The 22803-nt window shown below is 39.7% G+C and overlaps 1 protein-coding gene across 5 annotated transcripts in view; it reads left to right on the top strand.

Moving 5' to 3' along the window:
* Window positions 1-22803, top strand: part of cracd (capping protein inhibiting regulator of actin dynamics) — a 198791-nt gene that overhangs the window by 85930 nt on the left and 90058 nt on the right. For 3 of the 5 annotated variants that reach the window (XM_062981532.1, XM_062981534.1, XM_062981533.1), the window contains one exon: window positions 133-236. Coding sequence is in view for 2 of the 5 variants with exons in the window: in XM_062981531.1 (XP_062837601.1) it covers window positions 18385-18409 (25 nt within the window). In the remaining 3 variants the exon portion in view is untranslated. Of the gene's footprint in view, window positions 1-132; window positions 237-18251; window positions 18410-22803 lie in introns of those variants that run through there. The other 2 variants (XM_062981531.1, XM_062981530.1) reach the window with 1 other exon arrangement.

Raw genomic sequence — 22803 nt, 5'->3', positions numbered from 1 at the left:
TGAGAGTGAGCACCTCTGAACTCACAGGGACTTAATTCGGAGTCAACATGTATAGGATTTTGCTGGACATTTTACAGAATGTTTTTGTATACTCAATAATAATTATATCACTGTTTTTTTAATTCCACACAGCAAGAAAGAAAACCATTAATTGCAACACCTGAGGAATGCATGGACATTTTTGACATTTTGGAAGAGTGGAGAGGAAGCATTTAGAAAAATTAAACTTGGAGAAGGTAAGAAATATATTTTAAATGAAACCATCAGTATCAGATTGTGTAGGTGAATAGGAAAATGATTCATTAGTTAGGACAGTTTAAATTTAGATACTGGGGCTGCATAAGTTCACTTTGTGTATGATAACCTTAAGTACAATATAACCCTTATGTTTGTGAGGGATTTGTTCCAGGACTTACTGTGGAAAAATGGAACCCTATTGAAATGAATGATTTCTGGCAGATGCATCCCATAGAATCACATTGGCAGATCTAGAAAATGCCTAGAAAGAACACCTTTCTAGGGCTGCCATATAATCCAGTTCAAATCAGATAATCTGGATTTAATATGGTGGTGTAGATCCACCATAGGTCTTATTTTGACCCCTTCTACACAGCCATATAAAATCCAGATTATCTTCTTTGAACTGGATTATATAGCAGTGTAGATTCACATAATCCAGTTCAAAGCAGATAATGTGGATTATCTGGTTTGATCATCTGGACTATATGATAGTGTAGAAGGGTCCCTTATGACTCTGTAAAATTATGCTTGAGGATGTAGAAAATGCCTAGAGGAAACTTTTTTTTAATGTTGATATGTAAAATTGCAGGTATTAGTACACGGATATGGAGGCAGGTCCCATCTCTTTTAAACTTCTGGTGGGCAGCCAAAACATTGTTCTGCAAGGCATTCAGTGTTTGATTGTTTCGGTTGTTTCAAACTGGATTCTAGGAGTATTTTTAGATTGCTTTTAGGAGTGTTTAGAGAATATTTTAATGGTCTTTAAAAATGTATTATCTTTGTATTGTTTTAATTGGTTTTTATTTGTTTCTTGCTTTGGGATCCCTCATGGATTGGGAGGCGAATCAAGAATGCTTTAAACAAACACAAAAAATCTGGCAGAATAATATTTCTGGTGCATTATATTATTCCTTACGTGACATCAATTCACCCTCACTTAGAAAAACCTTCCCGCAATAATTACTTTTAAAGAAAAAACACTGTTCCCTCAAATAACAATAGGAAGCACAACTGAATGGAAGCCATGTACTGTATGCTAGAATATTTTTGGTAGGTGGAAATAAATTCCTTTGAGGCATTTGGAATCATTAAACAAGCTGCATTGGATTGTTCACATTTTTTCATATAGCTGCAGATTCTACATATCACCTCCAGTTTTTATTCTTTGGAGCCTAGTGGAAATGCATCCTGCCTATTCTGGATCACCACAGTAATACAAATACTTTGCTGCCATATTTCTTTCAAGTTGTGAATTCCTTTGCCAGATTTTTTTTTGTTTGCAGAGATATGAACCAGAGCACTGAGCAGATTTATTCCAAACAAGTGGATATTTTGATGCTGCCTATCTAGACTCTGTATATTATTATGCTGCTTAAATTTGTTGATGCCATTCATTATTTGATATGCCTTTTCGGCCTGAGGGTTTGTTTTCTGGTGGCCTAACTACTGCTGTCTCTTTAGATAGATATGTCTGTTCTCTACTGTGTTGCAGTCTTTCAAGGGTATTGTTCTGTTTTCTTAATTGCTGGTAGCTTCTGTCTCCTTTTTTTTCAAATTATAGTTCAGTTTTGGATTCTCTCTTTTGTCTACTTCTGAGCATACTTGTAGCTTTATTCTTTTTTTAAAAAAATGGTCTGGTTTGGAATCTAAACAGCCTTCATTTCCTTCTACTACATAAAATGAATGTTTTCTTTGTTTCATTTCATAGCAGTCTCTTTCCTTTCACAGTCTTAATGCCTTATCCTTCTTATCCTTTTCTTCTCTGTACATTCATCCTAATGGTTAGGAGAAACAGAAGCAAATACAGAAATAAGTTATCTGACTGCATTTTTTTAATATGACACTCACATATACAAGAGATAATAATAATAATAAATAATAAAACTTTATTTATACCCCGCCACCATCTCCCCAGCGGGGACTCGGGGCGGCTAACATGGGGCCATGCCCAAAGCAATACAATATAATAAAATATAAAACAGCATATCATAACATAATTAAAAATAATACAATACATAATAATAAACATCACATCAAGAAATCAAGAAACAGTCAAACAAGAGCAGGCCGCATGAACACAAAGATAAAAACCCGGAGTGTGAGGGACAGAGGGGTACTCCAATGTGTACAGGGACATATGAGAGTGGGGCAGTTTAGAGGATAGATGTTTTGGGGAAGTAACACCGAAATATATAACAGAAGTTACTCACCAAAAGCACAGCGAAAGAGCCATGTTTTCAGGTCTTTCCTAAAAGCTAACAAAGTGGGAGCTTGCCTGATTTCAGTAGGCACTGAGTTCCATAGTCGGGGGGCCACAGCAGAAAAGGAGATTATTGATAATATATCCTCTTTTTGCACATTAGCTATCAATGATGTAATATTTCTCTGTGCCGTGACTGGAGAGCAGGGCCTCATGTCTGTCACCAGCTGTTGTCATCGTAGCATAATAGAGCAAAGAAATTCAAGATGCTGCAAGTTCATTTCTGTGGGTCATTTCAGGGCCACACCTCAGAACTGCACCTTTCTTTTATAAAAATTGTGATTTGGTGTACATGATCTCACTTGCTTGAATGCTGGGGAGGAAACTGGAGTTTGAAGAAACATTACAATCTGATATTGAAGCTCCTGATGGCACAGTGGGTTAAACCGCTCAGCTGCTGAACTTGCTGACCAAAAGGTCGGTGTTTTGAATCCAGGGAGCAGGGTGAGCTCCCACTATTAGCCCCAGCTTCTGCCAACCTAGCAGTTCAAAAACATTCAAATGTGAGTAGATCAGTAGGTACCGCTCCGGCGGGAAGGTAATGGTGCTTCAATCAGTCATGCCGGCCACATGATCTTGGAGGTGTCTACGGACAATGCTGGCTCTTCGGCTTAGAAATGGAGATGAGCACTAACCCCCAGAGTTGGACACGGCTTGACTTAATGTCAGGGGAAAACCTTTATCTTTACCAATTGAAACCTGTTTACTGTGTAAATGCATATTTCAGAGCTTTATTCTTATCCAAAAGGGAAAGGTATATGCAGCATCTGATTGTGTAGTTAACAACTCATGTGACACCTCTGGATTGTCCTGCTTGATATAAGTACTGGTGTCTTTTTGTGTGCATCAGCCTGGTCAACACAGCAGTGTCTTCAATCTGCTGCATCCAGGTTGTAACCACTAGCTACAGCTGTACTGAAGGAAAAAACACAGTCTTCAGATCTTTCACTTTATTCCTTGTCTGCACCTTCAATGCCCATCTCTTCTGCCTTATAATTCCCTTATTCTCTCGTTTTACTCTTTTCTTTGAACCTTGGGCCCTTGGTATCCATTGAGGTTTGGTTCCAGGACCAGCCATGTATACCAAAATCCATGGATGCTCAATTTCCATTATATGCAGTGGATTAGTAAAATGGTGTTCCTTATATAAAATGGCAAAATCAAAGCATGTGTTTTGAATTCCCCCCCCCCCCATTTTTTTCAAGTCATGGATTGTTTAATTGATGGGTACAGAATCTGTAGGTAAAGAGGGCCATATGTGCTCCTTTTGGGTCTCTTAGTCTGCCTTTCTTCCTTTCCTTCCTCCCTCTAATAATTTCATTTTCTCTGACCTTTCCACCGGCATTAAAGTATGACCATCTTTTCTGCTATGTCTCTGGCTTACTCCTTTACTCTTCCATAAGTATTCCTTGCTCTAACCATGGTCCATTTCTGCTTCTACCTGATCAACCTCTCACCTCTGTACCTTTTTCTTACCTTATTCTGCTACACTCCCCCCCCTTCTTATTTTGAGCCCTCTAATCTTTACCTGGTTTAGAGTTATTGTTGTTTCTTTTTCCCTTGTTTTCTCCAAACCATGTGTTTTCCCTTTTAATGTAAAATTTTTTGTGCATGCTAGCCTTGATAGAACAATTTTATTTCTCTCCCTCCTCTTCCTTTGGCTTCTGGAGAGGTGAGCAGCTGGCATTTGCTAGTTAATATAATGAAACACAATTATGCAATTCAACCTCATCATTCCCATGCTCATTTGTTTTGCTTTATGGCAGTATGAACCAGAAAAGCAGCAACTATTTGCATTGTTTATGACAGCTAATCACACTTCCAGAACTGAGTAAAAATGTAATAGAAATAGGCCAGAGCTTTTGTGTCGTGCACATTGTATTTCTCTAAACAATGCTAAGATCCAACTGACATCATTTGTTAAGCAAACCATGCTGATACAAGAATGCAGTCTATCCACGGCAAGCTGGAAGTCCATGATTTATCTGTGTAAACCTGTTGTGCTGTACATTTTGTTTCAGTTGCACTTTTCAAAAGCATGGCTACAGATGAAAGAGATGCAGAACAGAGTGTTCTACCTGAGGGACTGGGTAGTGAAGCTGCAGGTACTGAAAACACAAAACGTGTGCCTTGGGATGCAAATGAAAGAGACAGAATGTGTTACTCTTTTTCCGAGCTGCATTTATGTCAGTCTTCTCTGTGCTTGATTATACAACCAGTGTTTCTGTTGGAAATGGTGTGAAGAATAGCAGCATTCGTGAAAAGGGAGAGACGCTGTTGTGCCTTATTAAAAGACTAGAAGGTATATGCAGGCTACATTTGTAAATGTAGTCTCTGCAGCTACTGGCTACATTGCTCTAGTACTATCAAAGGTACACAGACCATTCCTTTGCAAACAGATAGCCTTGGGATCAGTCCTTGGCATTTCTGGCAAACTCTTCTGTCTGAAAGCCTACTTACTGACAATCATTGTACACAAGTTGGGGAACCTTTGGCCCTCCACATTATTTTGATTGCAACTCCCCCAGTCCCTTGCCATTGACCATGCAACCTGGGAGTTGAAGTCCAACTTATAGACTCAAGAGGGTTAGGTGTTCTGTAGACAATACTGATAATGATTTGACCTTGCTATGTCCCCAAGTGCAAGGAATCCATAAGTGTCAAAGTATAGCCTATCTATATCCTGACATTTCATTGGCTAATCTACCTTGATGTCATAATAAGCTTGCAAAACCTTTAGACCAGGTGCTGTAACCTACTGACCATTCAGAAGATCTGTACAGTTGACACATGAAAGCAATTAACTATTTTCCTCCAAAATCCCGAATAAATACTGCTTATATCCAATGAATTTTAAATGGTACACCAATGTTCCAGATCAATTGAGCAGCTACAGCCATACAACACTTCCTCTTTAGGATATCGTGTCTCATAAGGGAGTTTTTAATGTAGACAATATTGCCATGCTCATTACAGAGGATAAGTTATAAAATAGACCAGTTACAAAAGCTCTAAGGTTGCTACATAGTAAATTAAGCACTCCAAATAACACAACTCACATTTTCACATAGCAAGGGAAGTGAAGGTACTTTAGGAAAGAGTACTATTTTAATCCAGGTTCTACTTTTTGTGGCTTAGCAAAGAGCCACAATAAACTTGTATGATACATGCTGTAGGTGTTCACACATGAAACAGCTAGAGTTTTAAGTATTTCAGAGTTTTGCACAGTGTTCAACGTATTGAAAACAGTAGAAAATAAAGATTGGTTTGAGAAAGGAGATAACTGCCCTGAAGGAGAACACAGCTTCTCCAAAGAAATCAACCTCACTACCAAAGAAAGAGGGATATAGGAAGCACACTTAGCAAAAGAGACACTTTGCTGTTGCTGATGTGTAAGTAAGGCACTAGAAGTGAATTATTGATGCCCTGCTTACACTTGATTCATGCAAGAAGTTGGAAGAAAAGCTGCAGCCTCTTAGAAGATTTGTGCCGGGTCAATAGCTAGTGGCATAGCCCAAGGGCAAAGCATAGACGTTATATTGATGGGAGCAAGACAGAAATAGTTTGATTTGGCCAGGAGCATTTCATTTTTATCCCTTTTAGATTGGTACACACACACACACACAAATCTAATCCAAACTAAGAATTCAGAGAACCACTGCTTTTGTTACATGGAAGTTCTATATGAGTATATAAATCAGTGGTCACAGTAATCTCTCCTTTAAGTATCTGTATAGTTCCCTTTTAAAGAAGCGTATGCTCATGGTATTTTGGGTAGAAATGTCCATAAATTAGCTGTGTGAAAAATTACATTACACTTCCCCTAATTTTTTGCCAGTGATATCCTGAGATGAGTTCAAAAGTTATCATTATGACAGAGAGAGAAGAGTATTTCCCACTGCTTTATTATATGATTCTTTTAAAGTCCATAATCCACTTTGTTAGGCTAACTAGAAGGCTTATGGTTGTGCTAGGTGTCTTCAAAAACGCAGGAATAATTGTGCTGACCATTATACAGGAAGTTGAGTTTCAGGAACAAGGTAAAGTGATCTAAATTGGCTTCTGTTGGCATGATTGCCTACCTGTGACATCTAAATCTTTCTCCAGACTTGGCATTAGAATGTCTTCCTGTGAAGATCACTAAAAACTCTGCCAAAATAAGGTTTTCGCTTCACTGGACAGAGTTAGAAAAGATCTCAAGGGAAAATGATGCAATGGAGAACTGGAATTTTATGGTCTTCTATGCCTTCTGCCTTTGGTCTTTCCCCTTCTCTTTTGTGTAGAGTGATGGGGAATGAACTTTCTGCCTGCGTGAACCCACTGTGATTGTAACATCCAAAACCAGAAGACCTGCAGGCTTATGGCTCCAAAAAACATCACTTTTGTTTCTGCTGCATGATTTTTAAAACCCGTCAGCTATTCATGCCAGTTAGTTTCATAAGCTAGAGTAATGTTTTATACCATTCTGATGGAGTTATCATAAATGCTCACTTGTGATTTTAAAAAATGGTCAGTGTAATCGTGCCTGCATTTTTCAAGCAATGTTTATTTATATCCCACCTTATCTCAACAGAGAAAAAGCCAGCATACCTGGTTCCCTGTCCCCTTTTAAACTTTTTGAGATAGGTTAGGCTGAGAAATAGGCCAGTATCATCCTGTGAGCATTAATGCCAAAGAAAATAAGCCCAGTAGCTTAACTAATATTGTTATTGTGTTGCCTTCTTGTCAACACTGACTTATGGTGGCCCTATCATAGGCGGGGGGAGGGTTTGTAAGATTTATCCAGATTAGTTTTACCATAATAATTATATAGACCATTATCCCTATTCTCCTTGCTTTAGCCTTTTTTTACCCAGAAGAAGGGATTGCACAAGTTACTTGCAGAAATGTGATGTGAGGTGTTTGTTTACACAGTATTTTCAGGGCTGAGGGCATGCCTGATAGAAGAACACGATCACAAAATCATAGAATTGGAAGAGAACCTCGTGGGCCATACATTCCAACCCCCTGCCAAGAAGCAGGAAAATCGCATTCAAAGCCATGCAGCCTCTGTTTAAAAATCTCTAAAGAAGGAGCCTCAACCACATTCTGGGGCAGAGAGTTCCACTGCTGAACAGCTCTTACAGTTAGGAAGTTTTCCCTAAGGCTCAGGTGGAATCTCCTGTAATTTGAAGCCGTTGTTTCACGTCCTAGTTTCCAGGGCAGCAGAAAACAAGCTTGCTCCCTACTCCCTATGGTTTACCCTCACATATTTATACATGGCCATCATGTCTCCTCTCAGCCTTCTCTTCTCCAAGCTAAACATGCTCAGCTCTTTAAGCTGCATACATTTAACCTGGCTTTTTTCATTATTTACCACCATTACCATCTCACACTTTCCTTAACCACTAAAAAATTCTTGGACAGTGAAATGAAATAATAAAAATAACAGGAATAAACACGACCACTCAGTAGCTGACAGGTGGGCAGTGCATGATTGCAACCCTGGCTTTCTGCAGATATTGCATTGGCCCAGTACATAGATGGATTATGCTAGAGGCAGTGAAAGGCTATGGATAGCCAACGGATGCAGCAGGTTTAGATGCTGTGGTAATAGTTCTGTCTCTTTACATTTGCAACTCGTGTGGGTTTGTGTTTGCTTTGCTGTGATAATTGCTGCAGTGTTCTAACATGAAATTATTTGCGTGATGAGAATAATTTCAGAGTGTTGAAGTATGCTGTGGCATCCTCGGATTAACTGCTTCCTCATTTCCAGATGTAATTTTTCTTCCAACAAGGCTATACACTATTGATCAGTAGTTTTTATTTCTCTGGTTCCATACTGTAAAATAAGAAAGTGACAGTGGAGTGTACTTGTGGCCATCTGGCAGGTATGAGAAAAGTAATAATGGAGGAAGATTAAAGAGACTCCTTCTTTAATTAAACAAGAAAGTTAAGATACCAGATCTCATTTCTGTAAAACACCATTAATAAGAATTATGTCAAGAGTTAAGATTGAGCATTAACAGTGGATGCTGCTTTCTCTGCTAGCCAGCTCTGAAAGCATCTTCAAACTTCAGACTATCTCTGGATTCCACAACCCAGGATACTATACAGTAACTTCCAGAGAACCTATTTTCTCTGCCCATTACTTGTCCATATGGGTAGATACTGACAATGCAGGTCTTACTATAGAACCAACACCCAGTTAAGAGTGCGGTTCCCTTCAACTTCTAGTTGGTTCAAGGACAAAATTTCCCATTCTTCTAACCCAAATTGATGCTTTTCCTGTTCCTTTCCATGGCTCTATAGTGGCTGGAGGACAGACATGGGTAAATTAGGCAGATAAGGATCCCTGCCAATAGAGCCCATGAATGGCACCCATCTGAATGACATTCCATGATAATGTGAATAGGGGAGAGTAGATATCCAGCCTACTTGCTCAGGGCCGTTCCACATAGCCATATAACCCAGAATATTAAAGTCCACACTGCCATATATCTCAGTTCAAAGCAGATAATGTGGAATTTTATTCAGTTTTGTGGAAGGGACCTCAGTTGCTCACCCCCTACCTCCAACCAGACATGTGTTTGTGTGGGTAGGAAGAGTAAGGGAAGAGCCAGGAAAGGAGGACCATCCATTTCCAGCTATGCTATAACAACGGGCAAGCCTCTTTACTTGGCCTCTGCTCCACTCCTGCCAGCTTCTGAACAATGGAGAGGGAAAGAGGAAAGAGGTGAATCAGGGAGAACTTTTCCTCCCTGCAAGACAGTTTGAAAATGTCACAGTGTTCCAAGACGTTCATGTAATGGTAAGAAATGTTTTTCAATTTCTCGCTCTTCCTTGTGGGAAGAAATAATTTAAAGAAGCCCTTCCCTTGTTAGCACTTTGGACTTCGGGTTCTGGGACCAAATTTCACCCTTCTGTTGTACACAGTTCCACCATCTGTTGTTTGCTGGATAGTATTGCCTATCATGGCTGGTGGTTTCCCAGCTTTTCTACATTTTATCTTTCATTCTTCGAGGATATTGAGACGCAAAATATTTAAAGGTAAGACGTAGTATTTCGAATTGGACCCAGAAATTAACTAATGTAGAATTTGGATACTTCAAAATAGATTATATATCTGTGTAATAATCCATAGCAGATAATTTATTTATTTTATTTACAGTATTTATATTCTGCCCTTCTCACCCCGAAGGGTGGATCACAGAACACATACGCAGCAAACATTCAGTGTCGTTATACACAGACAGAACGGACATAGTACAGATAGAGGTATATAGGCATTTCCCATTTTCGGTGTCTTGGAGGTTGTGCTCGATTCTGGTCATGAGGGGTGCTGTCGCTTCATCCTCCATGTTGAAGAGTCCCGTCCTGTTCACAGATTTCCATTTTTTTGATCGCTGGCATTTTTTTTTTTGGTATTTCCTTATGGTGCCAATTAAAATACCTCCCCACTGAAGTGGTACCTATTTATCTACTGATAGCTGTTTTCAATCTGCTAGGTGGGCAGTGAGCTGGGCTGAAGGTCGGGTGCTCACCTCGACCTGGACTTCAAACTGCCAACCTTTCAAATTGGCAAGATTTATTACAGTTGGTGGTTAACCTGCTGTGCTAAAGCCCGGCCCAGGTCTTGCATCACATATTGCCATTTTTGCTATCTTTTTGTATTAACTGAAGTTTGAAAACTGCTTTCAAAGGTAGCTGGAGTTTACTGTAATTTAATGTGAACAATTACAGTCCTGCATGGCATGGAGTTTGACAGATGCCCTTTGTCTCTTCCAATTTGATGTTTCTGTGATTCTATGAACTCTATTTTTATTTGAAGGAAGCTCTTTATTCATTCCTATGGTTCATGATAAGGTATATCAAGGTGAGTCAACTATCACAGATAACTGAACATGCCACCAAGTCTCTTGATTGAATTCTTTTCTTTCCTACAACTCTTCTATCACATGGGAAAGCAATGGGCAAAGATAGATCAAAGGTAGTAGGGGTTCATGTTCATTATTTTATTTCATGTAAGTCTTATATTTCTCTCAATAAGCAACTTAAGACAGCTTATAGCATAGATTTTTTTTAAAAAAAGCTAAAACACTGGAGTTAAAAACATATGAGGAATCTAATTTAAAATAGTTTAGAAACACTTAAAACATAGTGATGATGAAAAATGTACAGTAAAACTTCCATAACCCAAAACACGTATTTGCAGTTTTATTTGCACTCCTGGGTAAAAATTGTCTCTCTATGAATTTTGTAGGTCCTCTAGGCAATTCTGTGGCAAACTTCCTCAGAAGTTACTGTAAAGTTACCCTGGATGACCTATCAATTCCTAAAGTGGATAGGAATTTTATAGGTCTGTCTAGGTCAGCGGTTTCCAACCTTTTTTGACCAGGGACCACTTTGACCAGGGAACACTCCAACATTAGTACCAAAAGAGTTACGAATCATTTTTTGGTCAGCTTTAGATTCAGTTTGGTTATTTGGAGTGCTGATTCAGAAAATTGCATTGGATAGACCACATCAGCTCTAGTTCCTGATACAGAAGATATGCTATCCAGTAGTTGTCATCTGCTCACCCACAGAAAACCATTTTGAATAATCTAGAGCTGATGTGGTCTATCCAAATCAATTTTCTGATTCAGCATCCCAAATAACACCAGTAACAGGCCTAAAAACGAAAACATGAAGGTGCCCCTATTTCTAGGCACCACATGGACTGGCTCCACACAGGGGGAGGGAGAAGGAGAAGCAGCAGTCAGGAGGCTTGTTTTCACGCCTATTGGAGGGTGGTCCCGACATTCCCATTGCACTGTAAGGGGGCTTCATGAGACCAGTCGCTCTCCTTGCAACAGTTAGTAATGGTGAGGCCGTGGACCATATTTTAGTTCTTGGGGACCACTGGTAGTCCACAGGCTACAGGTAGGGAACTACTGGTTTAGGTCCTCCAGCGGGGCTCTATAGTATGATGGTAGTGGACATCAGGTAAATTAATAATGTTGAGTTGTATCCACATTGTGAGGTACCTGCGGTCTGGCCAGGAACCTATCCCCCATGGATATGGGAGTCTTACTGTATATCCTTGCTCAGTTAAAAGACCTTTCTGATGTAACTAGTTAGTAGCCAGAGTCTTTTTGCCAGCACAAAGAGAACAGAGAGAAGGCCAACGTGGTCTCCTATGGGAAGGAAGCCACTTAGGCCCAATCTGCATTGCCATTATAATGTAGATTTAACTGGATTATATGGGAGTGAAGACTCATATAATCAAGTTCAATTCAGTTCAATCTGCATTATCTGAGTCTATACTGAGTTCAGACTGCATTATATGGCAGTGTAGATGGGGCTTTCGAAGGCCTTCTCACATGGCTTCACCTGTGACAGTGGTTCGACTGAGAGCTTTCCCTCAAGGACTGTACAACTCAAGCAAACTCATTTAGGAGATCTGTTCTTTGAGATAACCTAGACCTCTAATTCATAGAGGGTTTTATGATGCATAACTGGCTCCTTGATTTTGTCTTGGAAACGAAGTAGTAGTTAAGTGAGAAAAGGCTCTCATAGAGGAGCACAAGCTGGAGCTCACCAGCTCTGTTCATTCCAGATGGTGTTCCTTGCACAGACAACGCATTCCACCATTCTTTGTAGTACCTCTGGGCATACTGATGCTTTTGTTTGTTTCTAATGCAGAGATATTTTTTGCAGTCTTTTCTGTATCTTGGTTGTTTTACACATTGCTAACATTAATCTGCACTGACAGACATCTGGAATGAACTTGGTCAGCTGTTTCTTTTCTGTCAATTTGGAGGGTTTGTGTTTGTTGAACAGGCATGTTATCTTGAGTTCAAAATGATGTAAATTCAAACTCCCTTAGTGGTCCTCAGCAGTGGTTTTCAGTGCCTTAAGCCTGAATATAATGCATGTTTGAAGGAAAGGGACAGCACACAGGTTATTTTGCCCTGATCAAGCAAAAATAAAAGATTTATATCTAGAAACTCTTAGGGGTCCCAGAGTGTATTGCTCACCTTGCATCCAAAAAGACAAAGGATGAAGCACTGAATCTATCTTAAACTATTCAGACAATGTGATCGAAAATGTCAAATGAATGTCCGTATTGCTAATGCTTAAGAGTTCTTTGCATAGTTGCTTTCCATTATTCATGTCTTCAAGCTGCAGTTAAACAATGGGGGGGGGGGGGTTCTTATAACTGAGACACATTTCTATACCACCCAAAGGCTCTGTATGGTACAGAGTATGATGTGAGCCAGGACTGGGAATGCAGAGCCTTTCGGATGTTATTCAACTGGAGCAACTTTCGTCTCCGACCATCCATCCATCCATCCATCCATCCATCCATCCATCCACCCATGGGACTCATGGCACCTTATGAAAAGACAGAATACAGAGTTAGAAACATATTCTAACAATAGAATCATATTCTTTTGTGCGGCATTACACTCAAGTTCACAGTTTGGAACTACTACTACATTTATGATGTTCACTTTGAAATCCAAGTGGTCTCTATGGTTCAGATGCCTTTTATTTGCTACCTGAGACTTACTGGGTTACTGAAACTCTGTAAATCCCCCATCCACACCCAATGTAGCCCCTAAAGTGACTTGGGTATAGTGAGACTCAGCCCTCCTCACAAATCTAGTAAATATAGAATACGGGGCTACAGACTAAAGGGTATTGAATGCCTCTTTGATAAATGAACCTGAGATGTTGGCACATTCCTTCCAGGTAGGCACCTGAGACCAAAATTTCTGATATGTTAGCCAAGAAAGAGTCTTTTGATTTGATTTTAAGAAGGAGATGGTTCTTCCCAATCAGGAGACGTATTTTCAAGTAAACCAGAACAGCAGAGTATATGCTGAGTCTGTAAGAGGCAACCTAGAATACCCTGCTATTTAAGGAAGTACTAGGGAAAGGAAACGAAGCCAGGTTTGCTTTCTCTTGCATTTGAATTTTTTAAAAATCTTGTCTTCTTTCAGTCAAATTGATAAAGAAATGTGTGGAGAGCGAATCACAAAATTCATCCTCATTTGTACAAACAAATTCAATGGGATAGCATCATATAAGGGATGTGCTTACTCTGCCTAGCATATAGGTGCTAAATGGGATCCATTTATTTGAATTACAGTGTTCCCTCACTACTTTGCGGTTCACTTTTTGTGGATTTGCTGTTTCGTGGTTTTTCAATAAACTCTAAAAGACTATTATAAATAATAAAAATTACAATTTACAGCCTAAGGAAGGGAGGAAGGAGAAGCCAAAGGGAAAGAAAAGGAGCCCAAGCGGCAACAGGAGGAGAAGGAGGTGATTTATCAACACACGATTGGTTGATAAAGACTTAAAATAGTGTATAACTACTAAAAGAATGTATAAATATTAAAATAAATATAGTGTCCCTACTTTGTGGATTTTCACTTATTGCGGGTTGTCCAGGAACCTAACCCCAGCGATAAGTGAGGGAACAATGTACTTGAATTATTACCATCTGGCAGATGGTATAGGATGATAAAAACAAGGACAAATAGGCTGAGAGATAGTTTTTTTTCCCTATAGCGGTGATTATATTGAACTCTGTGGTTTCACACCAATGTGGCATTAAGGGTTATGCAGTAGTGGTTAGAATGTCGAAGTATGGGGGTGGCATTTAATTTCATTGAACGATTCACAATGACAATAAAGTAATTCCGTTATATTCTATTCCATGGTCCCAGTTATAGGATGGAGTATGTTATCTTGAAATTGTGGGTTAAGGCACACACCCTGCTTGGATCATGAACAGCCAGTGTCAGTTAAGTTTGCTGTATCTGTCAAAGACAGAACGCCGCCAAATAGAGTACAACACAGTTTATTGAGGTTACAGAACTAAAAAATGCCCGTAGGAAACAAAGGACTAGGCAAACACTTGTCTTCAGTGTGAAAAGTAACAGAAACAGCTCCGTTTGAATTAAAACGGTTCGAAAGAATAAACCGGATTAAACAGGAGTTTAATCCGGATTAAATCAAAAGTGCTTACTTCAGCCTGGCAATTTAAACAAACAAAAGTTGGTAAACAGAGGTCAAAATGAACACAAAAAACTGGCAGCAGATTCCTCTCTGCTACTCAAAAGCTACAGATGAGTAACTCAGGCTCTTTACTCCTCCGTGCAACGAGCGAAATCCAGGTCCAGGCACATCAATCAGGGTAACGGCGGTCAGCAGGGTCCCAATCTGGTCCAAGGTCGAAAGCCAAGCGCAGACGTCTAAAGTTCCACAAGTTCCACCGATAGCCACAGAAGGGATAGTCCAAGGTCGTAGTCAGTCAGTCAGTCCAGTGTCAATCCAGAGTAGGTAATTAATGTCCGTCAAAAAGACGACGGAGGTCCAAGCTATAAAGATTAAACACAAGTTGCACAGAAAAACCCCACACAGTTCCTCCCGCCGTCTATGCCCAGTGTCCTTGGTAACTTACGTATCCAGCAACGAATCACACCCGTCTTCAGGAAGTTCCCCAACAAGAGCCCAAGCGTTCGTCCAGATTACCTTGCCCAACGCAATTAGCCATTGATCCTAAACCCCATTTTATCCCAGTTCATAACTCCTCATTGCTGTCAGCTGCTATCCTAATTCCAGGCGCCTCATCATCATCATCCTCATCAGAGCTAAAACACCTTTGACTACGCCCCACAGCATCCCCAGCTGTGGATCCCGCTCCATCCCTCCAGCCCGTCCATGGGTCTGATCCTGCAACCCGCCAATCGTCTCCCATACTATCATTGCCGGTGACACCCAAATCCTCCCTTACACGAGTCCACTCCATGTCATCCTCCTCTGAGCTAACCATCTCTTCCTCCATTCGCTCGGTAAAACCCTCAAATGAGTCTTCATCTGTTGGTTCTGCAAATAAGTCCCGGAGCCGTTTCCTTTCGCGCTCCTCAAAAGAGTCTGACTCTCGAGGAGTCTTACGACCCCGTCTCCTAGTATCGGAGCCAGAAGGCTCAACCATAACAGTATCTCAGGAGAAAAAAGAACATTAAGATGGCTAAATACATAGGATGTTCCATAACCACAAAAAAGCAAGACTTCTTTGATTCATCAAGCTGAACCATCCTCTTTTAATTAACATTTTTACTTTAGTTTCATTGTCTAGACCAAAAGGCGAGAAAGCAACCCCTCCTTATGTACTCCACATCCTAATCTGTCAATTACGTTGTTCTGCCTCTTTTCTGTGTTCACGTAAAGCATATTAAATATAGAACATGTTATTTTATTATTTGGCAACTGATCACTCTGTCCTCAGAAAGTCAGTGTGGTATTAAAACCCTGCAAGGCCAAGGGTTAAGTCTTCATTCAGCCACTTAGGTAGGCCACTTTCGCTCCAATTTAGAGAAAGGCAATGCCAAGCCTTCCCTGAAAAATATGCCCAAGAAAATGTGATTAGGTTACCATCAGTCCAGAGTTGACCTATGGACACATAACAACACTTTTTTTTCATTACATGCCTCTTTTGACCAACAAAGTAATAAATATGAATCCAGCAAAGTATATGCTGAGTCTGTAAGAGGCAATCTAGAATACCATACTATTTAAGAAAGTAATAGGGAAAAGGAAATGTGAATACATTTATTGCAGGGAATTTATTTTAGGTTAGTAAGATATTATTTCAGCTTGTTTGTTTTTATAAGTAACTCTAGCTTGAGTACCCGGTGTTGCTCGGATTATTTGAAAATATCATTTTTTTAAAAATTGTACAAAATGCATAAAGTTGTGGATTAACTACAACTGACGTAATGCCAGGTTAACCCCGAGAAACTCCATCAGTACTTAAAGCTTGTTATCTTGGGCAAGTTTGTTCTGAATGTATCATCAGAGGGATTCAGTGTTCTTTCTAGCTGCAAGATAAACTACAACTCCCACCATGGTGACTCAGTCCCCGTAAACTCTTCCATTAGGTTGAGTTAGTCATGGGGGTTCTGTGTGCCAACTTTAGTCCAGGTCCATCAACGGTGGAGTTCACTGTTTCCCTGGTTGTGGGCGAACTACAACTCCCAGAAAGGAAGGTCAGTTTCCCCCAAACCCCTCCAGTAATCAAATTTCAGCATATCAGGTATGTCTGCCAGGTTTGGTCCAGGTCCATCGGTGTTCGCATTCACAATGCTCTCAGGATGTAGGTGAACTACGACTCCCTCAAATCAAGGTGAATTTCTCCTAAAGACCTCCAGTATTTTTTTGCTGGTTATGGGGGCTCTGTGTGCCAAATTCGGTCCAATTCTTTGGTGGAGTTCAGAGTGCTCATTGATTGCAGGTGAACTTTAAATCTCAGTATCTACAACTCCAAAATGTCCAGGCCAATTCCCATAAAGACCAACCAGTATTCAAATTTGGGCATATTGGGTATGCATGCCAAGTTTAGTCCAGAACCATAATTGGGTTCATAGTGCACTCAGGATGTAGGGGAACTACAACTCCTATAAATCCTTCCAAAGACCTCCAGTATTTTTTGTTGGTCATGGGGGTTCTGTGTGCCAAGTTAGTTCCAGGTCCATTGTTGGTGGAATTCAGAGTTCTCTTAAACTTTAGGTGAACTGTACATCCCAGTACTTACAACTCCTATAAATCATGGTGAATTCTCCCTAAACCTCTCTAGTATGTTCAGTTGCTAATCAATCCTTTATTTGTTGTGTGCCATAGAAAAGAATAGGAAAGGGTTATGAGACAGGCAGTGGGCGGAGTCATGCAAATTCCACTCTAGTGGAAAGAGTCAGAAACACTGGGATGTCTGTGGTGAAGAAAAAACAGAAAATTTAGGATGAAAATATCCCCGTATGAAAGCCTTCACTTGGGTGGTGGAGAGTATGATGTTTGTGGAGGACATTGGCAGGGCTCTTGGACACGTTCACAGCGCTCTCTGTAATATGCAATGTCGTTGGAGGGAGGGCCATTGGTGTCTCCTGCATAGTGGGAGCTATAGCTGTTTGTGGAAGTGGGAATCTGTCTTTGTAAGTGGACACCCCAGCCACACATATACATATTTTCACTTTTATTATGTATATAGATTTAACATTTGCCCTCCTTTTGTTTGGTATCATCATCTCTTAACTTGAGCTAGAAATTTTGGGTTCTGACTATGAGAGAGGCATTGGTCTCCTCACCTAACTAACCACTTAGTGTCACTTCCAAGATTTTGAAGCCTAAATCCAAATTGTAATCTCAGCCTCCAAATCAGTTGCTGCATGTCAAGTCAGGAAACCCCAATGATTCAATAGGGTTCCTTGTGATTTTGATCTCTATAGAAGACACCCAGCAGTGTTCATGAGAACAAAAGGTTTATAGTTGAGGGCTGTCTTGTTTCCATACAAAAACAGGCTAGTATCAGAATTTTCCAGGTCTAGAGAACGAGGAAAAGTGGACGAGTAGAACCAGTTACCATTACCACCTGGGCAGAAACATGAACTGGTTCTCAAGACAAGGACTAGTTATTTTTTTTTCTCAAGCCCTTGATCTGCAGTTCTTAGAAGGCTGCAAAGGGGCTATAGTTTGACTAAATTATATGGGGAGCGATGGGAGGTTGTATACTTTGTATACTTTGCTAAGCCCTCTTCCACCTTCTTGTCTTATTCAAACACAACCTTACTGACTTTTTCTGAGTAGGAACAATTCCTGCTAGAGGCTTCTTTACTTTCCAAAGACGTCTGTGGGTGTTCCTTTTTTCCCTGAACTCCAAATATAGACCATGTATTTTCAGCTTGATCCACCAGGCTGTGCCCACACAAATTTCATTTGCTTTAAAATATTCCTTTTAACGATTTGGGGGTAAATTTTTTCCATCAGTGATCACATAGATTGAGTTATTTCTTTGAAGAGGATCAAAGGAGGAAAGTACTTCTCTCTTTCTCTCTCATCTTCAGTCGTTCAAAATGATCAATTTGCTTAAGAAACCTTGTAAGTAAAATATCTCATTCTTTGAATTGTGGAGCATGGAGTGATCTCTAATTCAGACGCACATTGTTAATGATAGCTGATTTGTGGCTTCGTGTTCTGATTTCCCTTGCAAGATGATTGATGCAAGTATAATATGCTGTGTTTTGTATTTGCAAGTATGAGCTGCTGTTGGTTTTCATTACGTGTTCTCAGGGCTCTTTCATAAGGATGTGTGCACAGTAGACTTGGAACAGTAAGAGGATCAATTTGTTTTCCATTATTCTGGTATTCGCTTTAGGAGATAACTTGCATTATTATCAGCTGCAGCTATTTGCACATTAATGGGAGAAATTAGGCACAGGCTTTGACTGACATGTAGCTTTGCAGTGAGTTTGTAACTGATACTTTTGCTTCCTTTTAAATTGTCATATTTTGATCCCGTATACTGGAAATCTGGGAAATACACCTAAAAATTAACAGCATACCTGACCCGTTAGCTATTTTTTTTTCAGTAATAGCAAGACCCACTTTTTAAAAATATGTCAGCTGAAGATTAATTGAACATCTCTGTTCATTATGATGAGATTAAATTGTAAGTGTGGCAGCCAGCTAAAGTCTCATGAACTAGAGGTCTTAATACCTCTTCTGAGAACATTAGACTTCAAATCTCTCTGTGGACTGAATCTGGTTCTTAGTCCCAAATAATGTGGACCCACCAATGGGCATTTGATAAATCGACACTTAGTAAGCTCTACTGAAGTAATGGATCTACTCCAGAGTAGCAATTTAGTTATCCATTATACCATCATTTGGTAACAGCAGAAATATTACTGGTCTATGTTGTTGTGTTAACAACACAGACCTGTATATGTCCACTCAAAAGGAAGTTCAGCTGAATTCATTGAGACCTAGTTCCATATAAATTTGCATATGATTGCTGTCTAAGAGAGGTTGCAAACAAAGGCAATGTTTCTAATATGTATAGGAGCAAAAGCAAAACCTATGTCGCTCAGCATTCATTGCATTCTTTTTAATTGGGATTATGCCTGGAAATTCATCAGCAAGATAAAGCACTGATTTAATACAGATCCTATCATTTCTTACCAAACAAATCCTATAGCAACTGTCGGCTCCAGGCTCGGATCAGGGAAATAGGGGGGAAATGAAGGAATACATTGAAATGTTGGCCACTCTTCATACAATTAATTTATTCTAATGTTTTTGTGATAAACATTCTTCTGAGTTAAGAAAGGTGTTGGATCTGTTTGTTACGAATGTCAAAGCAGGTGCAGAAATTCCTTGGGAATAGGCTAAGTAATCCAACACTGTCTTGATGAATATATCCTGTGTGTTTCAGATCTTCAAAGGAGCATGCATTATTCCATTTTAATTTCTTTCCCTCCTCCCTTTTCTCAAGGTTAGGACAGCTTGGTATCCACACCTGTAACTGTCTGATTTTGCTTTTAAAATAATGCATCTGTTTCCCTTTTTAGTCAGATGTCACAAGTAACCTCTGATTGTGAGGGGAAATATGAGACCAACACTTATCATTCAGAGGTGGAAATGGATGTTCATTTGAAGCTGGTCTATTTAACCTATGGTATCAGTCTGGGGAGTGGGGTGAGCTCCCACTGTTAGCCCCAGCATCTGCCAACCTAGCAGTTCAAAAACATGCAAATTTGAGTAGATCAGTAGGTACCGCTGCAGTAACTACACTCCATGCAGTCATGTCATCCACATAACCTAGGAGGCATCTATGGACAACGCCGGCTCATCAGCTTAGAAATGGAGATAAGCACCACCCCTCAAAGTCAGACATGACTAGACTTAATGTCAGGGGAAATCTTTACCTTTACCTTGACCTTGTATCAATGCTGTCTCCTGGAGTGGGTGGGGGTCTCTTTATTGTTGCCATTATAACTTTAAAAATACCTGGTGTGTGGGTAGAGTCAGGAGAAGCTAGGGACCTGATGTACTTGGACTTTGTGTGTGAACCAGAACAGGCAGATCAGGATCTGAGGACAACCAAAAATGTTTCCCCTTCAAAATACTTTGTTAATTCTCAAAATACCTGAAACCCAAAACCATAACAAACATACCAAAAGGTCAGGTACAATATTTGATTACCAGCAACTCTGGATCTTTTCCCAGGCTTCTGCCAGAGTCTCCTTTATCCGAATGTATCAGAGACTGAAGCTTCGGTTTTCTGCATACAAATCTTACATGGTATGTAAGATTTACATGCTTCCCCATCCCAGAGTTTCCCCATCCCAGGGTGTTTGTGCTAGTCATGGACCGTAATAAACTCTTGATTGATTTATACATGGCAGAAATTTGGCTAAATGACCTTGTGATCCTTTCCAACCTGATCATTCTCTGAGCCTATGAACTCAGGTCTAAGTCCCTTCCCTACTTATCTGTTAGCTCAGCTGTTCCCATTTGTCTGATAAATAAAGTAACTCTGATGTGCCTCCTAGAAGGTTTCATATTGTTAGTATCTGACTCAAAATCTGGCTTCAACCCATACTCCATCACACATACATCTTCCTGCCTATTTCTATGACACATTTGATAGAAGTAAGCATGATCTCCAGGGTCTTTCATTTTTACATTGCAGTGGATCAGGTGTCCCTTATGAGACATGTGCCCACAATCTTCAGGAATGCTGCCAAGTGAATACAGGGAATAATATGTAAAGCATAAGTTTTATCTTTTGAACTGCAATGTAAATCATCATTTGGCCTTTCGTACTGTAGACATAAATTATAAAGAAACTTTTGCTTTATAACTCTGCGTGTGGGAGTATAGCTTGTTAGTAGAATCACATTGTTCATGCTGGTGGACTTATAGAAGTTTTTTTTGGCATTGTAGTTGAGAAAAATTCTTTACCCATCTTAGTTTTCTTTTAAAACTAAGAACTACCTATTTTAGTACTGGATGTTGATACAGATGTATACAAATTTCCCTGAAGTCTTCAAAGCATTTCCAAATATGGAATATTTATTGATCTGCATTTTCAGGATCTGATTGATTCTTTTGAAGGAGACCCAGGAATGCCAAGAGCCATATGCAACAGGCTAACAGCACACTTGGCAAAGATCTTGCCATGAACATAATAAGTGATCGTTTAAAGGTCCTTGATTCAAGGTTACCTTGATGGAGAATCAAGACAACTTAAGGTTTTAAGTTGCTTGCAGGTGTAGTGGGAAATGATAGCTGTGATTTTAGAGAGAAAATTATGCCAGGTCACAAAAAAGGACTCTAACTGCAAAAATATTTACAAATCAGGATTAAGACAAACCAGACATCAGTTTTCACTAAATTAAGAGTACAGGACATGCATCAGGACTAAAAATATACTTAAGATCTGGAAGTACAGTACATATCTCAAGAGCACTGGAGCTATGGAAAAGAGGCTGTTTCCCTCAGTGCTGTCAGGGTGTATTTCCATGCCTCCCTTCAACAGCAGGATAAAAATGAATAAAACAAAAACCATGTTGTGTACTTCTTTGGATTTCTTGTCAGTTGACATCAAGTCAGCTTCAATGGATGATGACCCTGTGAATGATAGACCTCCAAGACACCCTGTTATTAACAGCTATTCTTTGATTGAGTCAATCCACTTGGAATGTGGTGTTCAATTTTTCCACCCAGTTTCCACTTTTTTATCATTTTCTTTTCTAATAAGTTATGTCATCTTAGGAGTCATTTTGGCTTCTGCAAGAGTTTGGGTTTAAGTTGTTCTAGGATCCATATATATATACTTTTGTGGTCCACTATATTGGTCAAATGCTTCTGCAGTACCACATTTGTTTCCTGTCAGCTTTTGTCACTGCCCACCTTTTACAACCATAAACAAGAAATGAGAAACACAATGGAATAGACATCTTTGCTTTGGTTTTCAATTATATACCTTTATGCTTTTGGGTCTTACCTAGTTCCTTCCACGCAGACTTTCCAGGTCCTAGACTTCTGATTTCCTGGCTAGTGTGTCAGTTTTGATTAATGACTGAGGCATGATACATAAACTATTCAATTATTTTTCAATTATGTAATTGTTTCATTTTATGTCATTTATATCTCTATGGCACTATCTTTCCACGCTGGTGAGATTGCATGCTTCTGTGAGGCAAGAGGCTATGCTAATGGTATCAATACTGTTAGTAGGGTTTCCCATGTCTGACAGGCTTTTGCTGAGGTCTAAATGTGCCAAACATCTATTAGGCAGCATCAATAGTGGAGGGTGACACTGGCAAAGGATCTCTCAGGTACCTTTTACACATGCCCTAAAATGCAGAAAAAACTGGGATAAGGGGGGGTGTTTCATGAAAATGCATTCTGATTTGGATTAATAGCTGAAAAAACAGGTGTAAAAGGTGTGCTTTAAATCTGATTTTGGCTGAAAATGCACATAT

This window comes from Anolis carolinensis, chromosome 5, assembly GCF_035594765.1.
Source record: "Anolis carolinensis isolate JA03-04 chromosome 5, rAnoCar3.1.pri, whole genome shotgun sequence".
Classification (NCBI taxonomy): domain Eukaryota; kingdom Metazoa; phylum Chordata; class Lepidosauria; order Squamata; family Dactyloidae; genus Anolis; species Anolis carolinensis.
The sequence above is the reverse complement of the archived record's forward strand: the minus strand, read 5'-3'. Positions and strand labels throughout refer to the sequence as shown.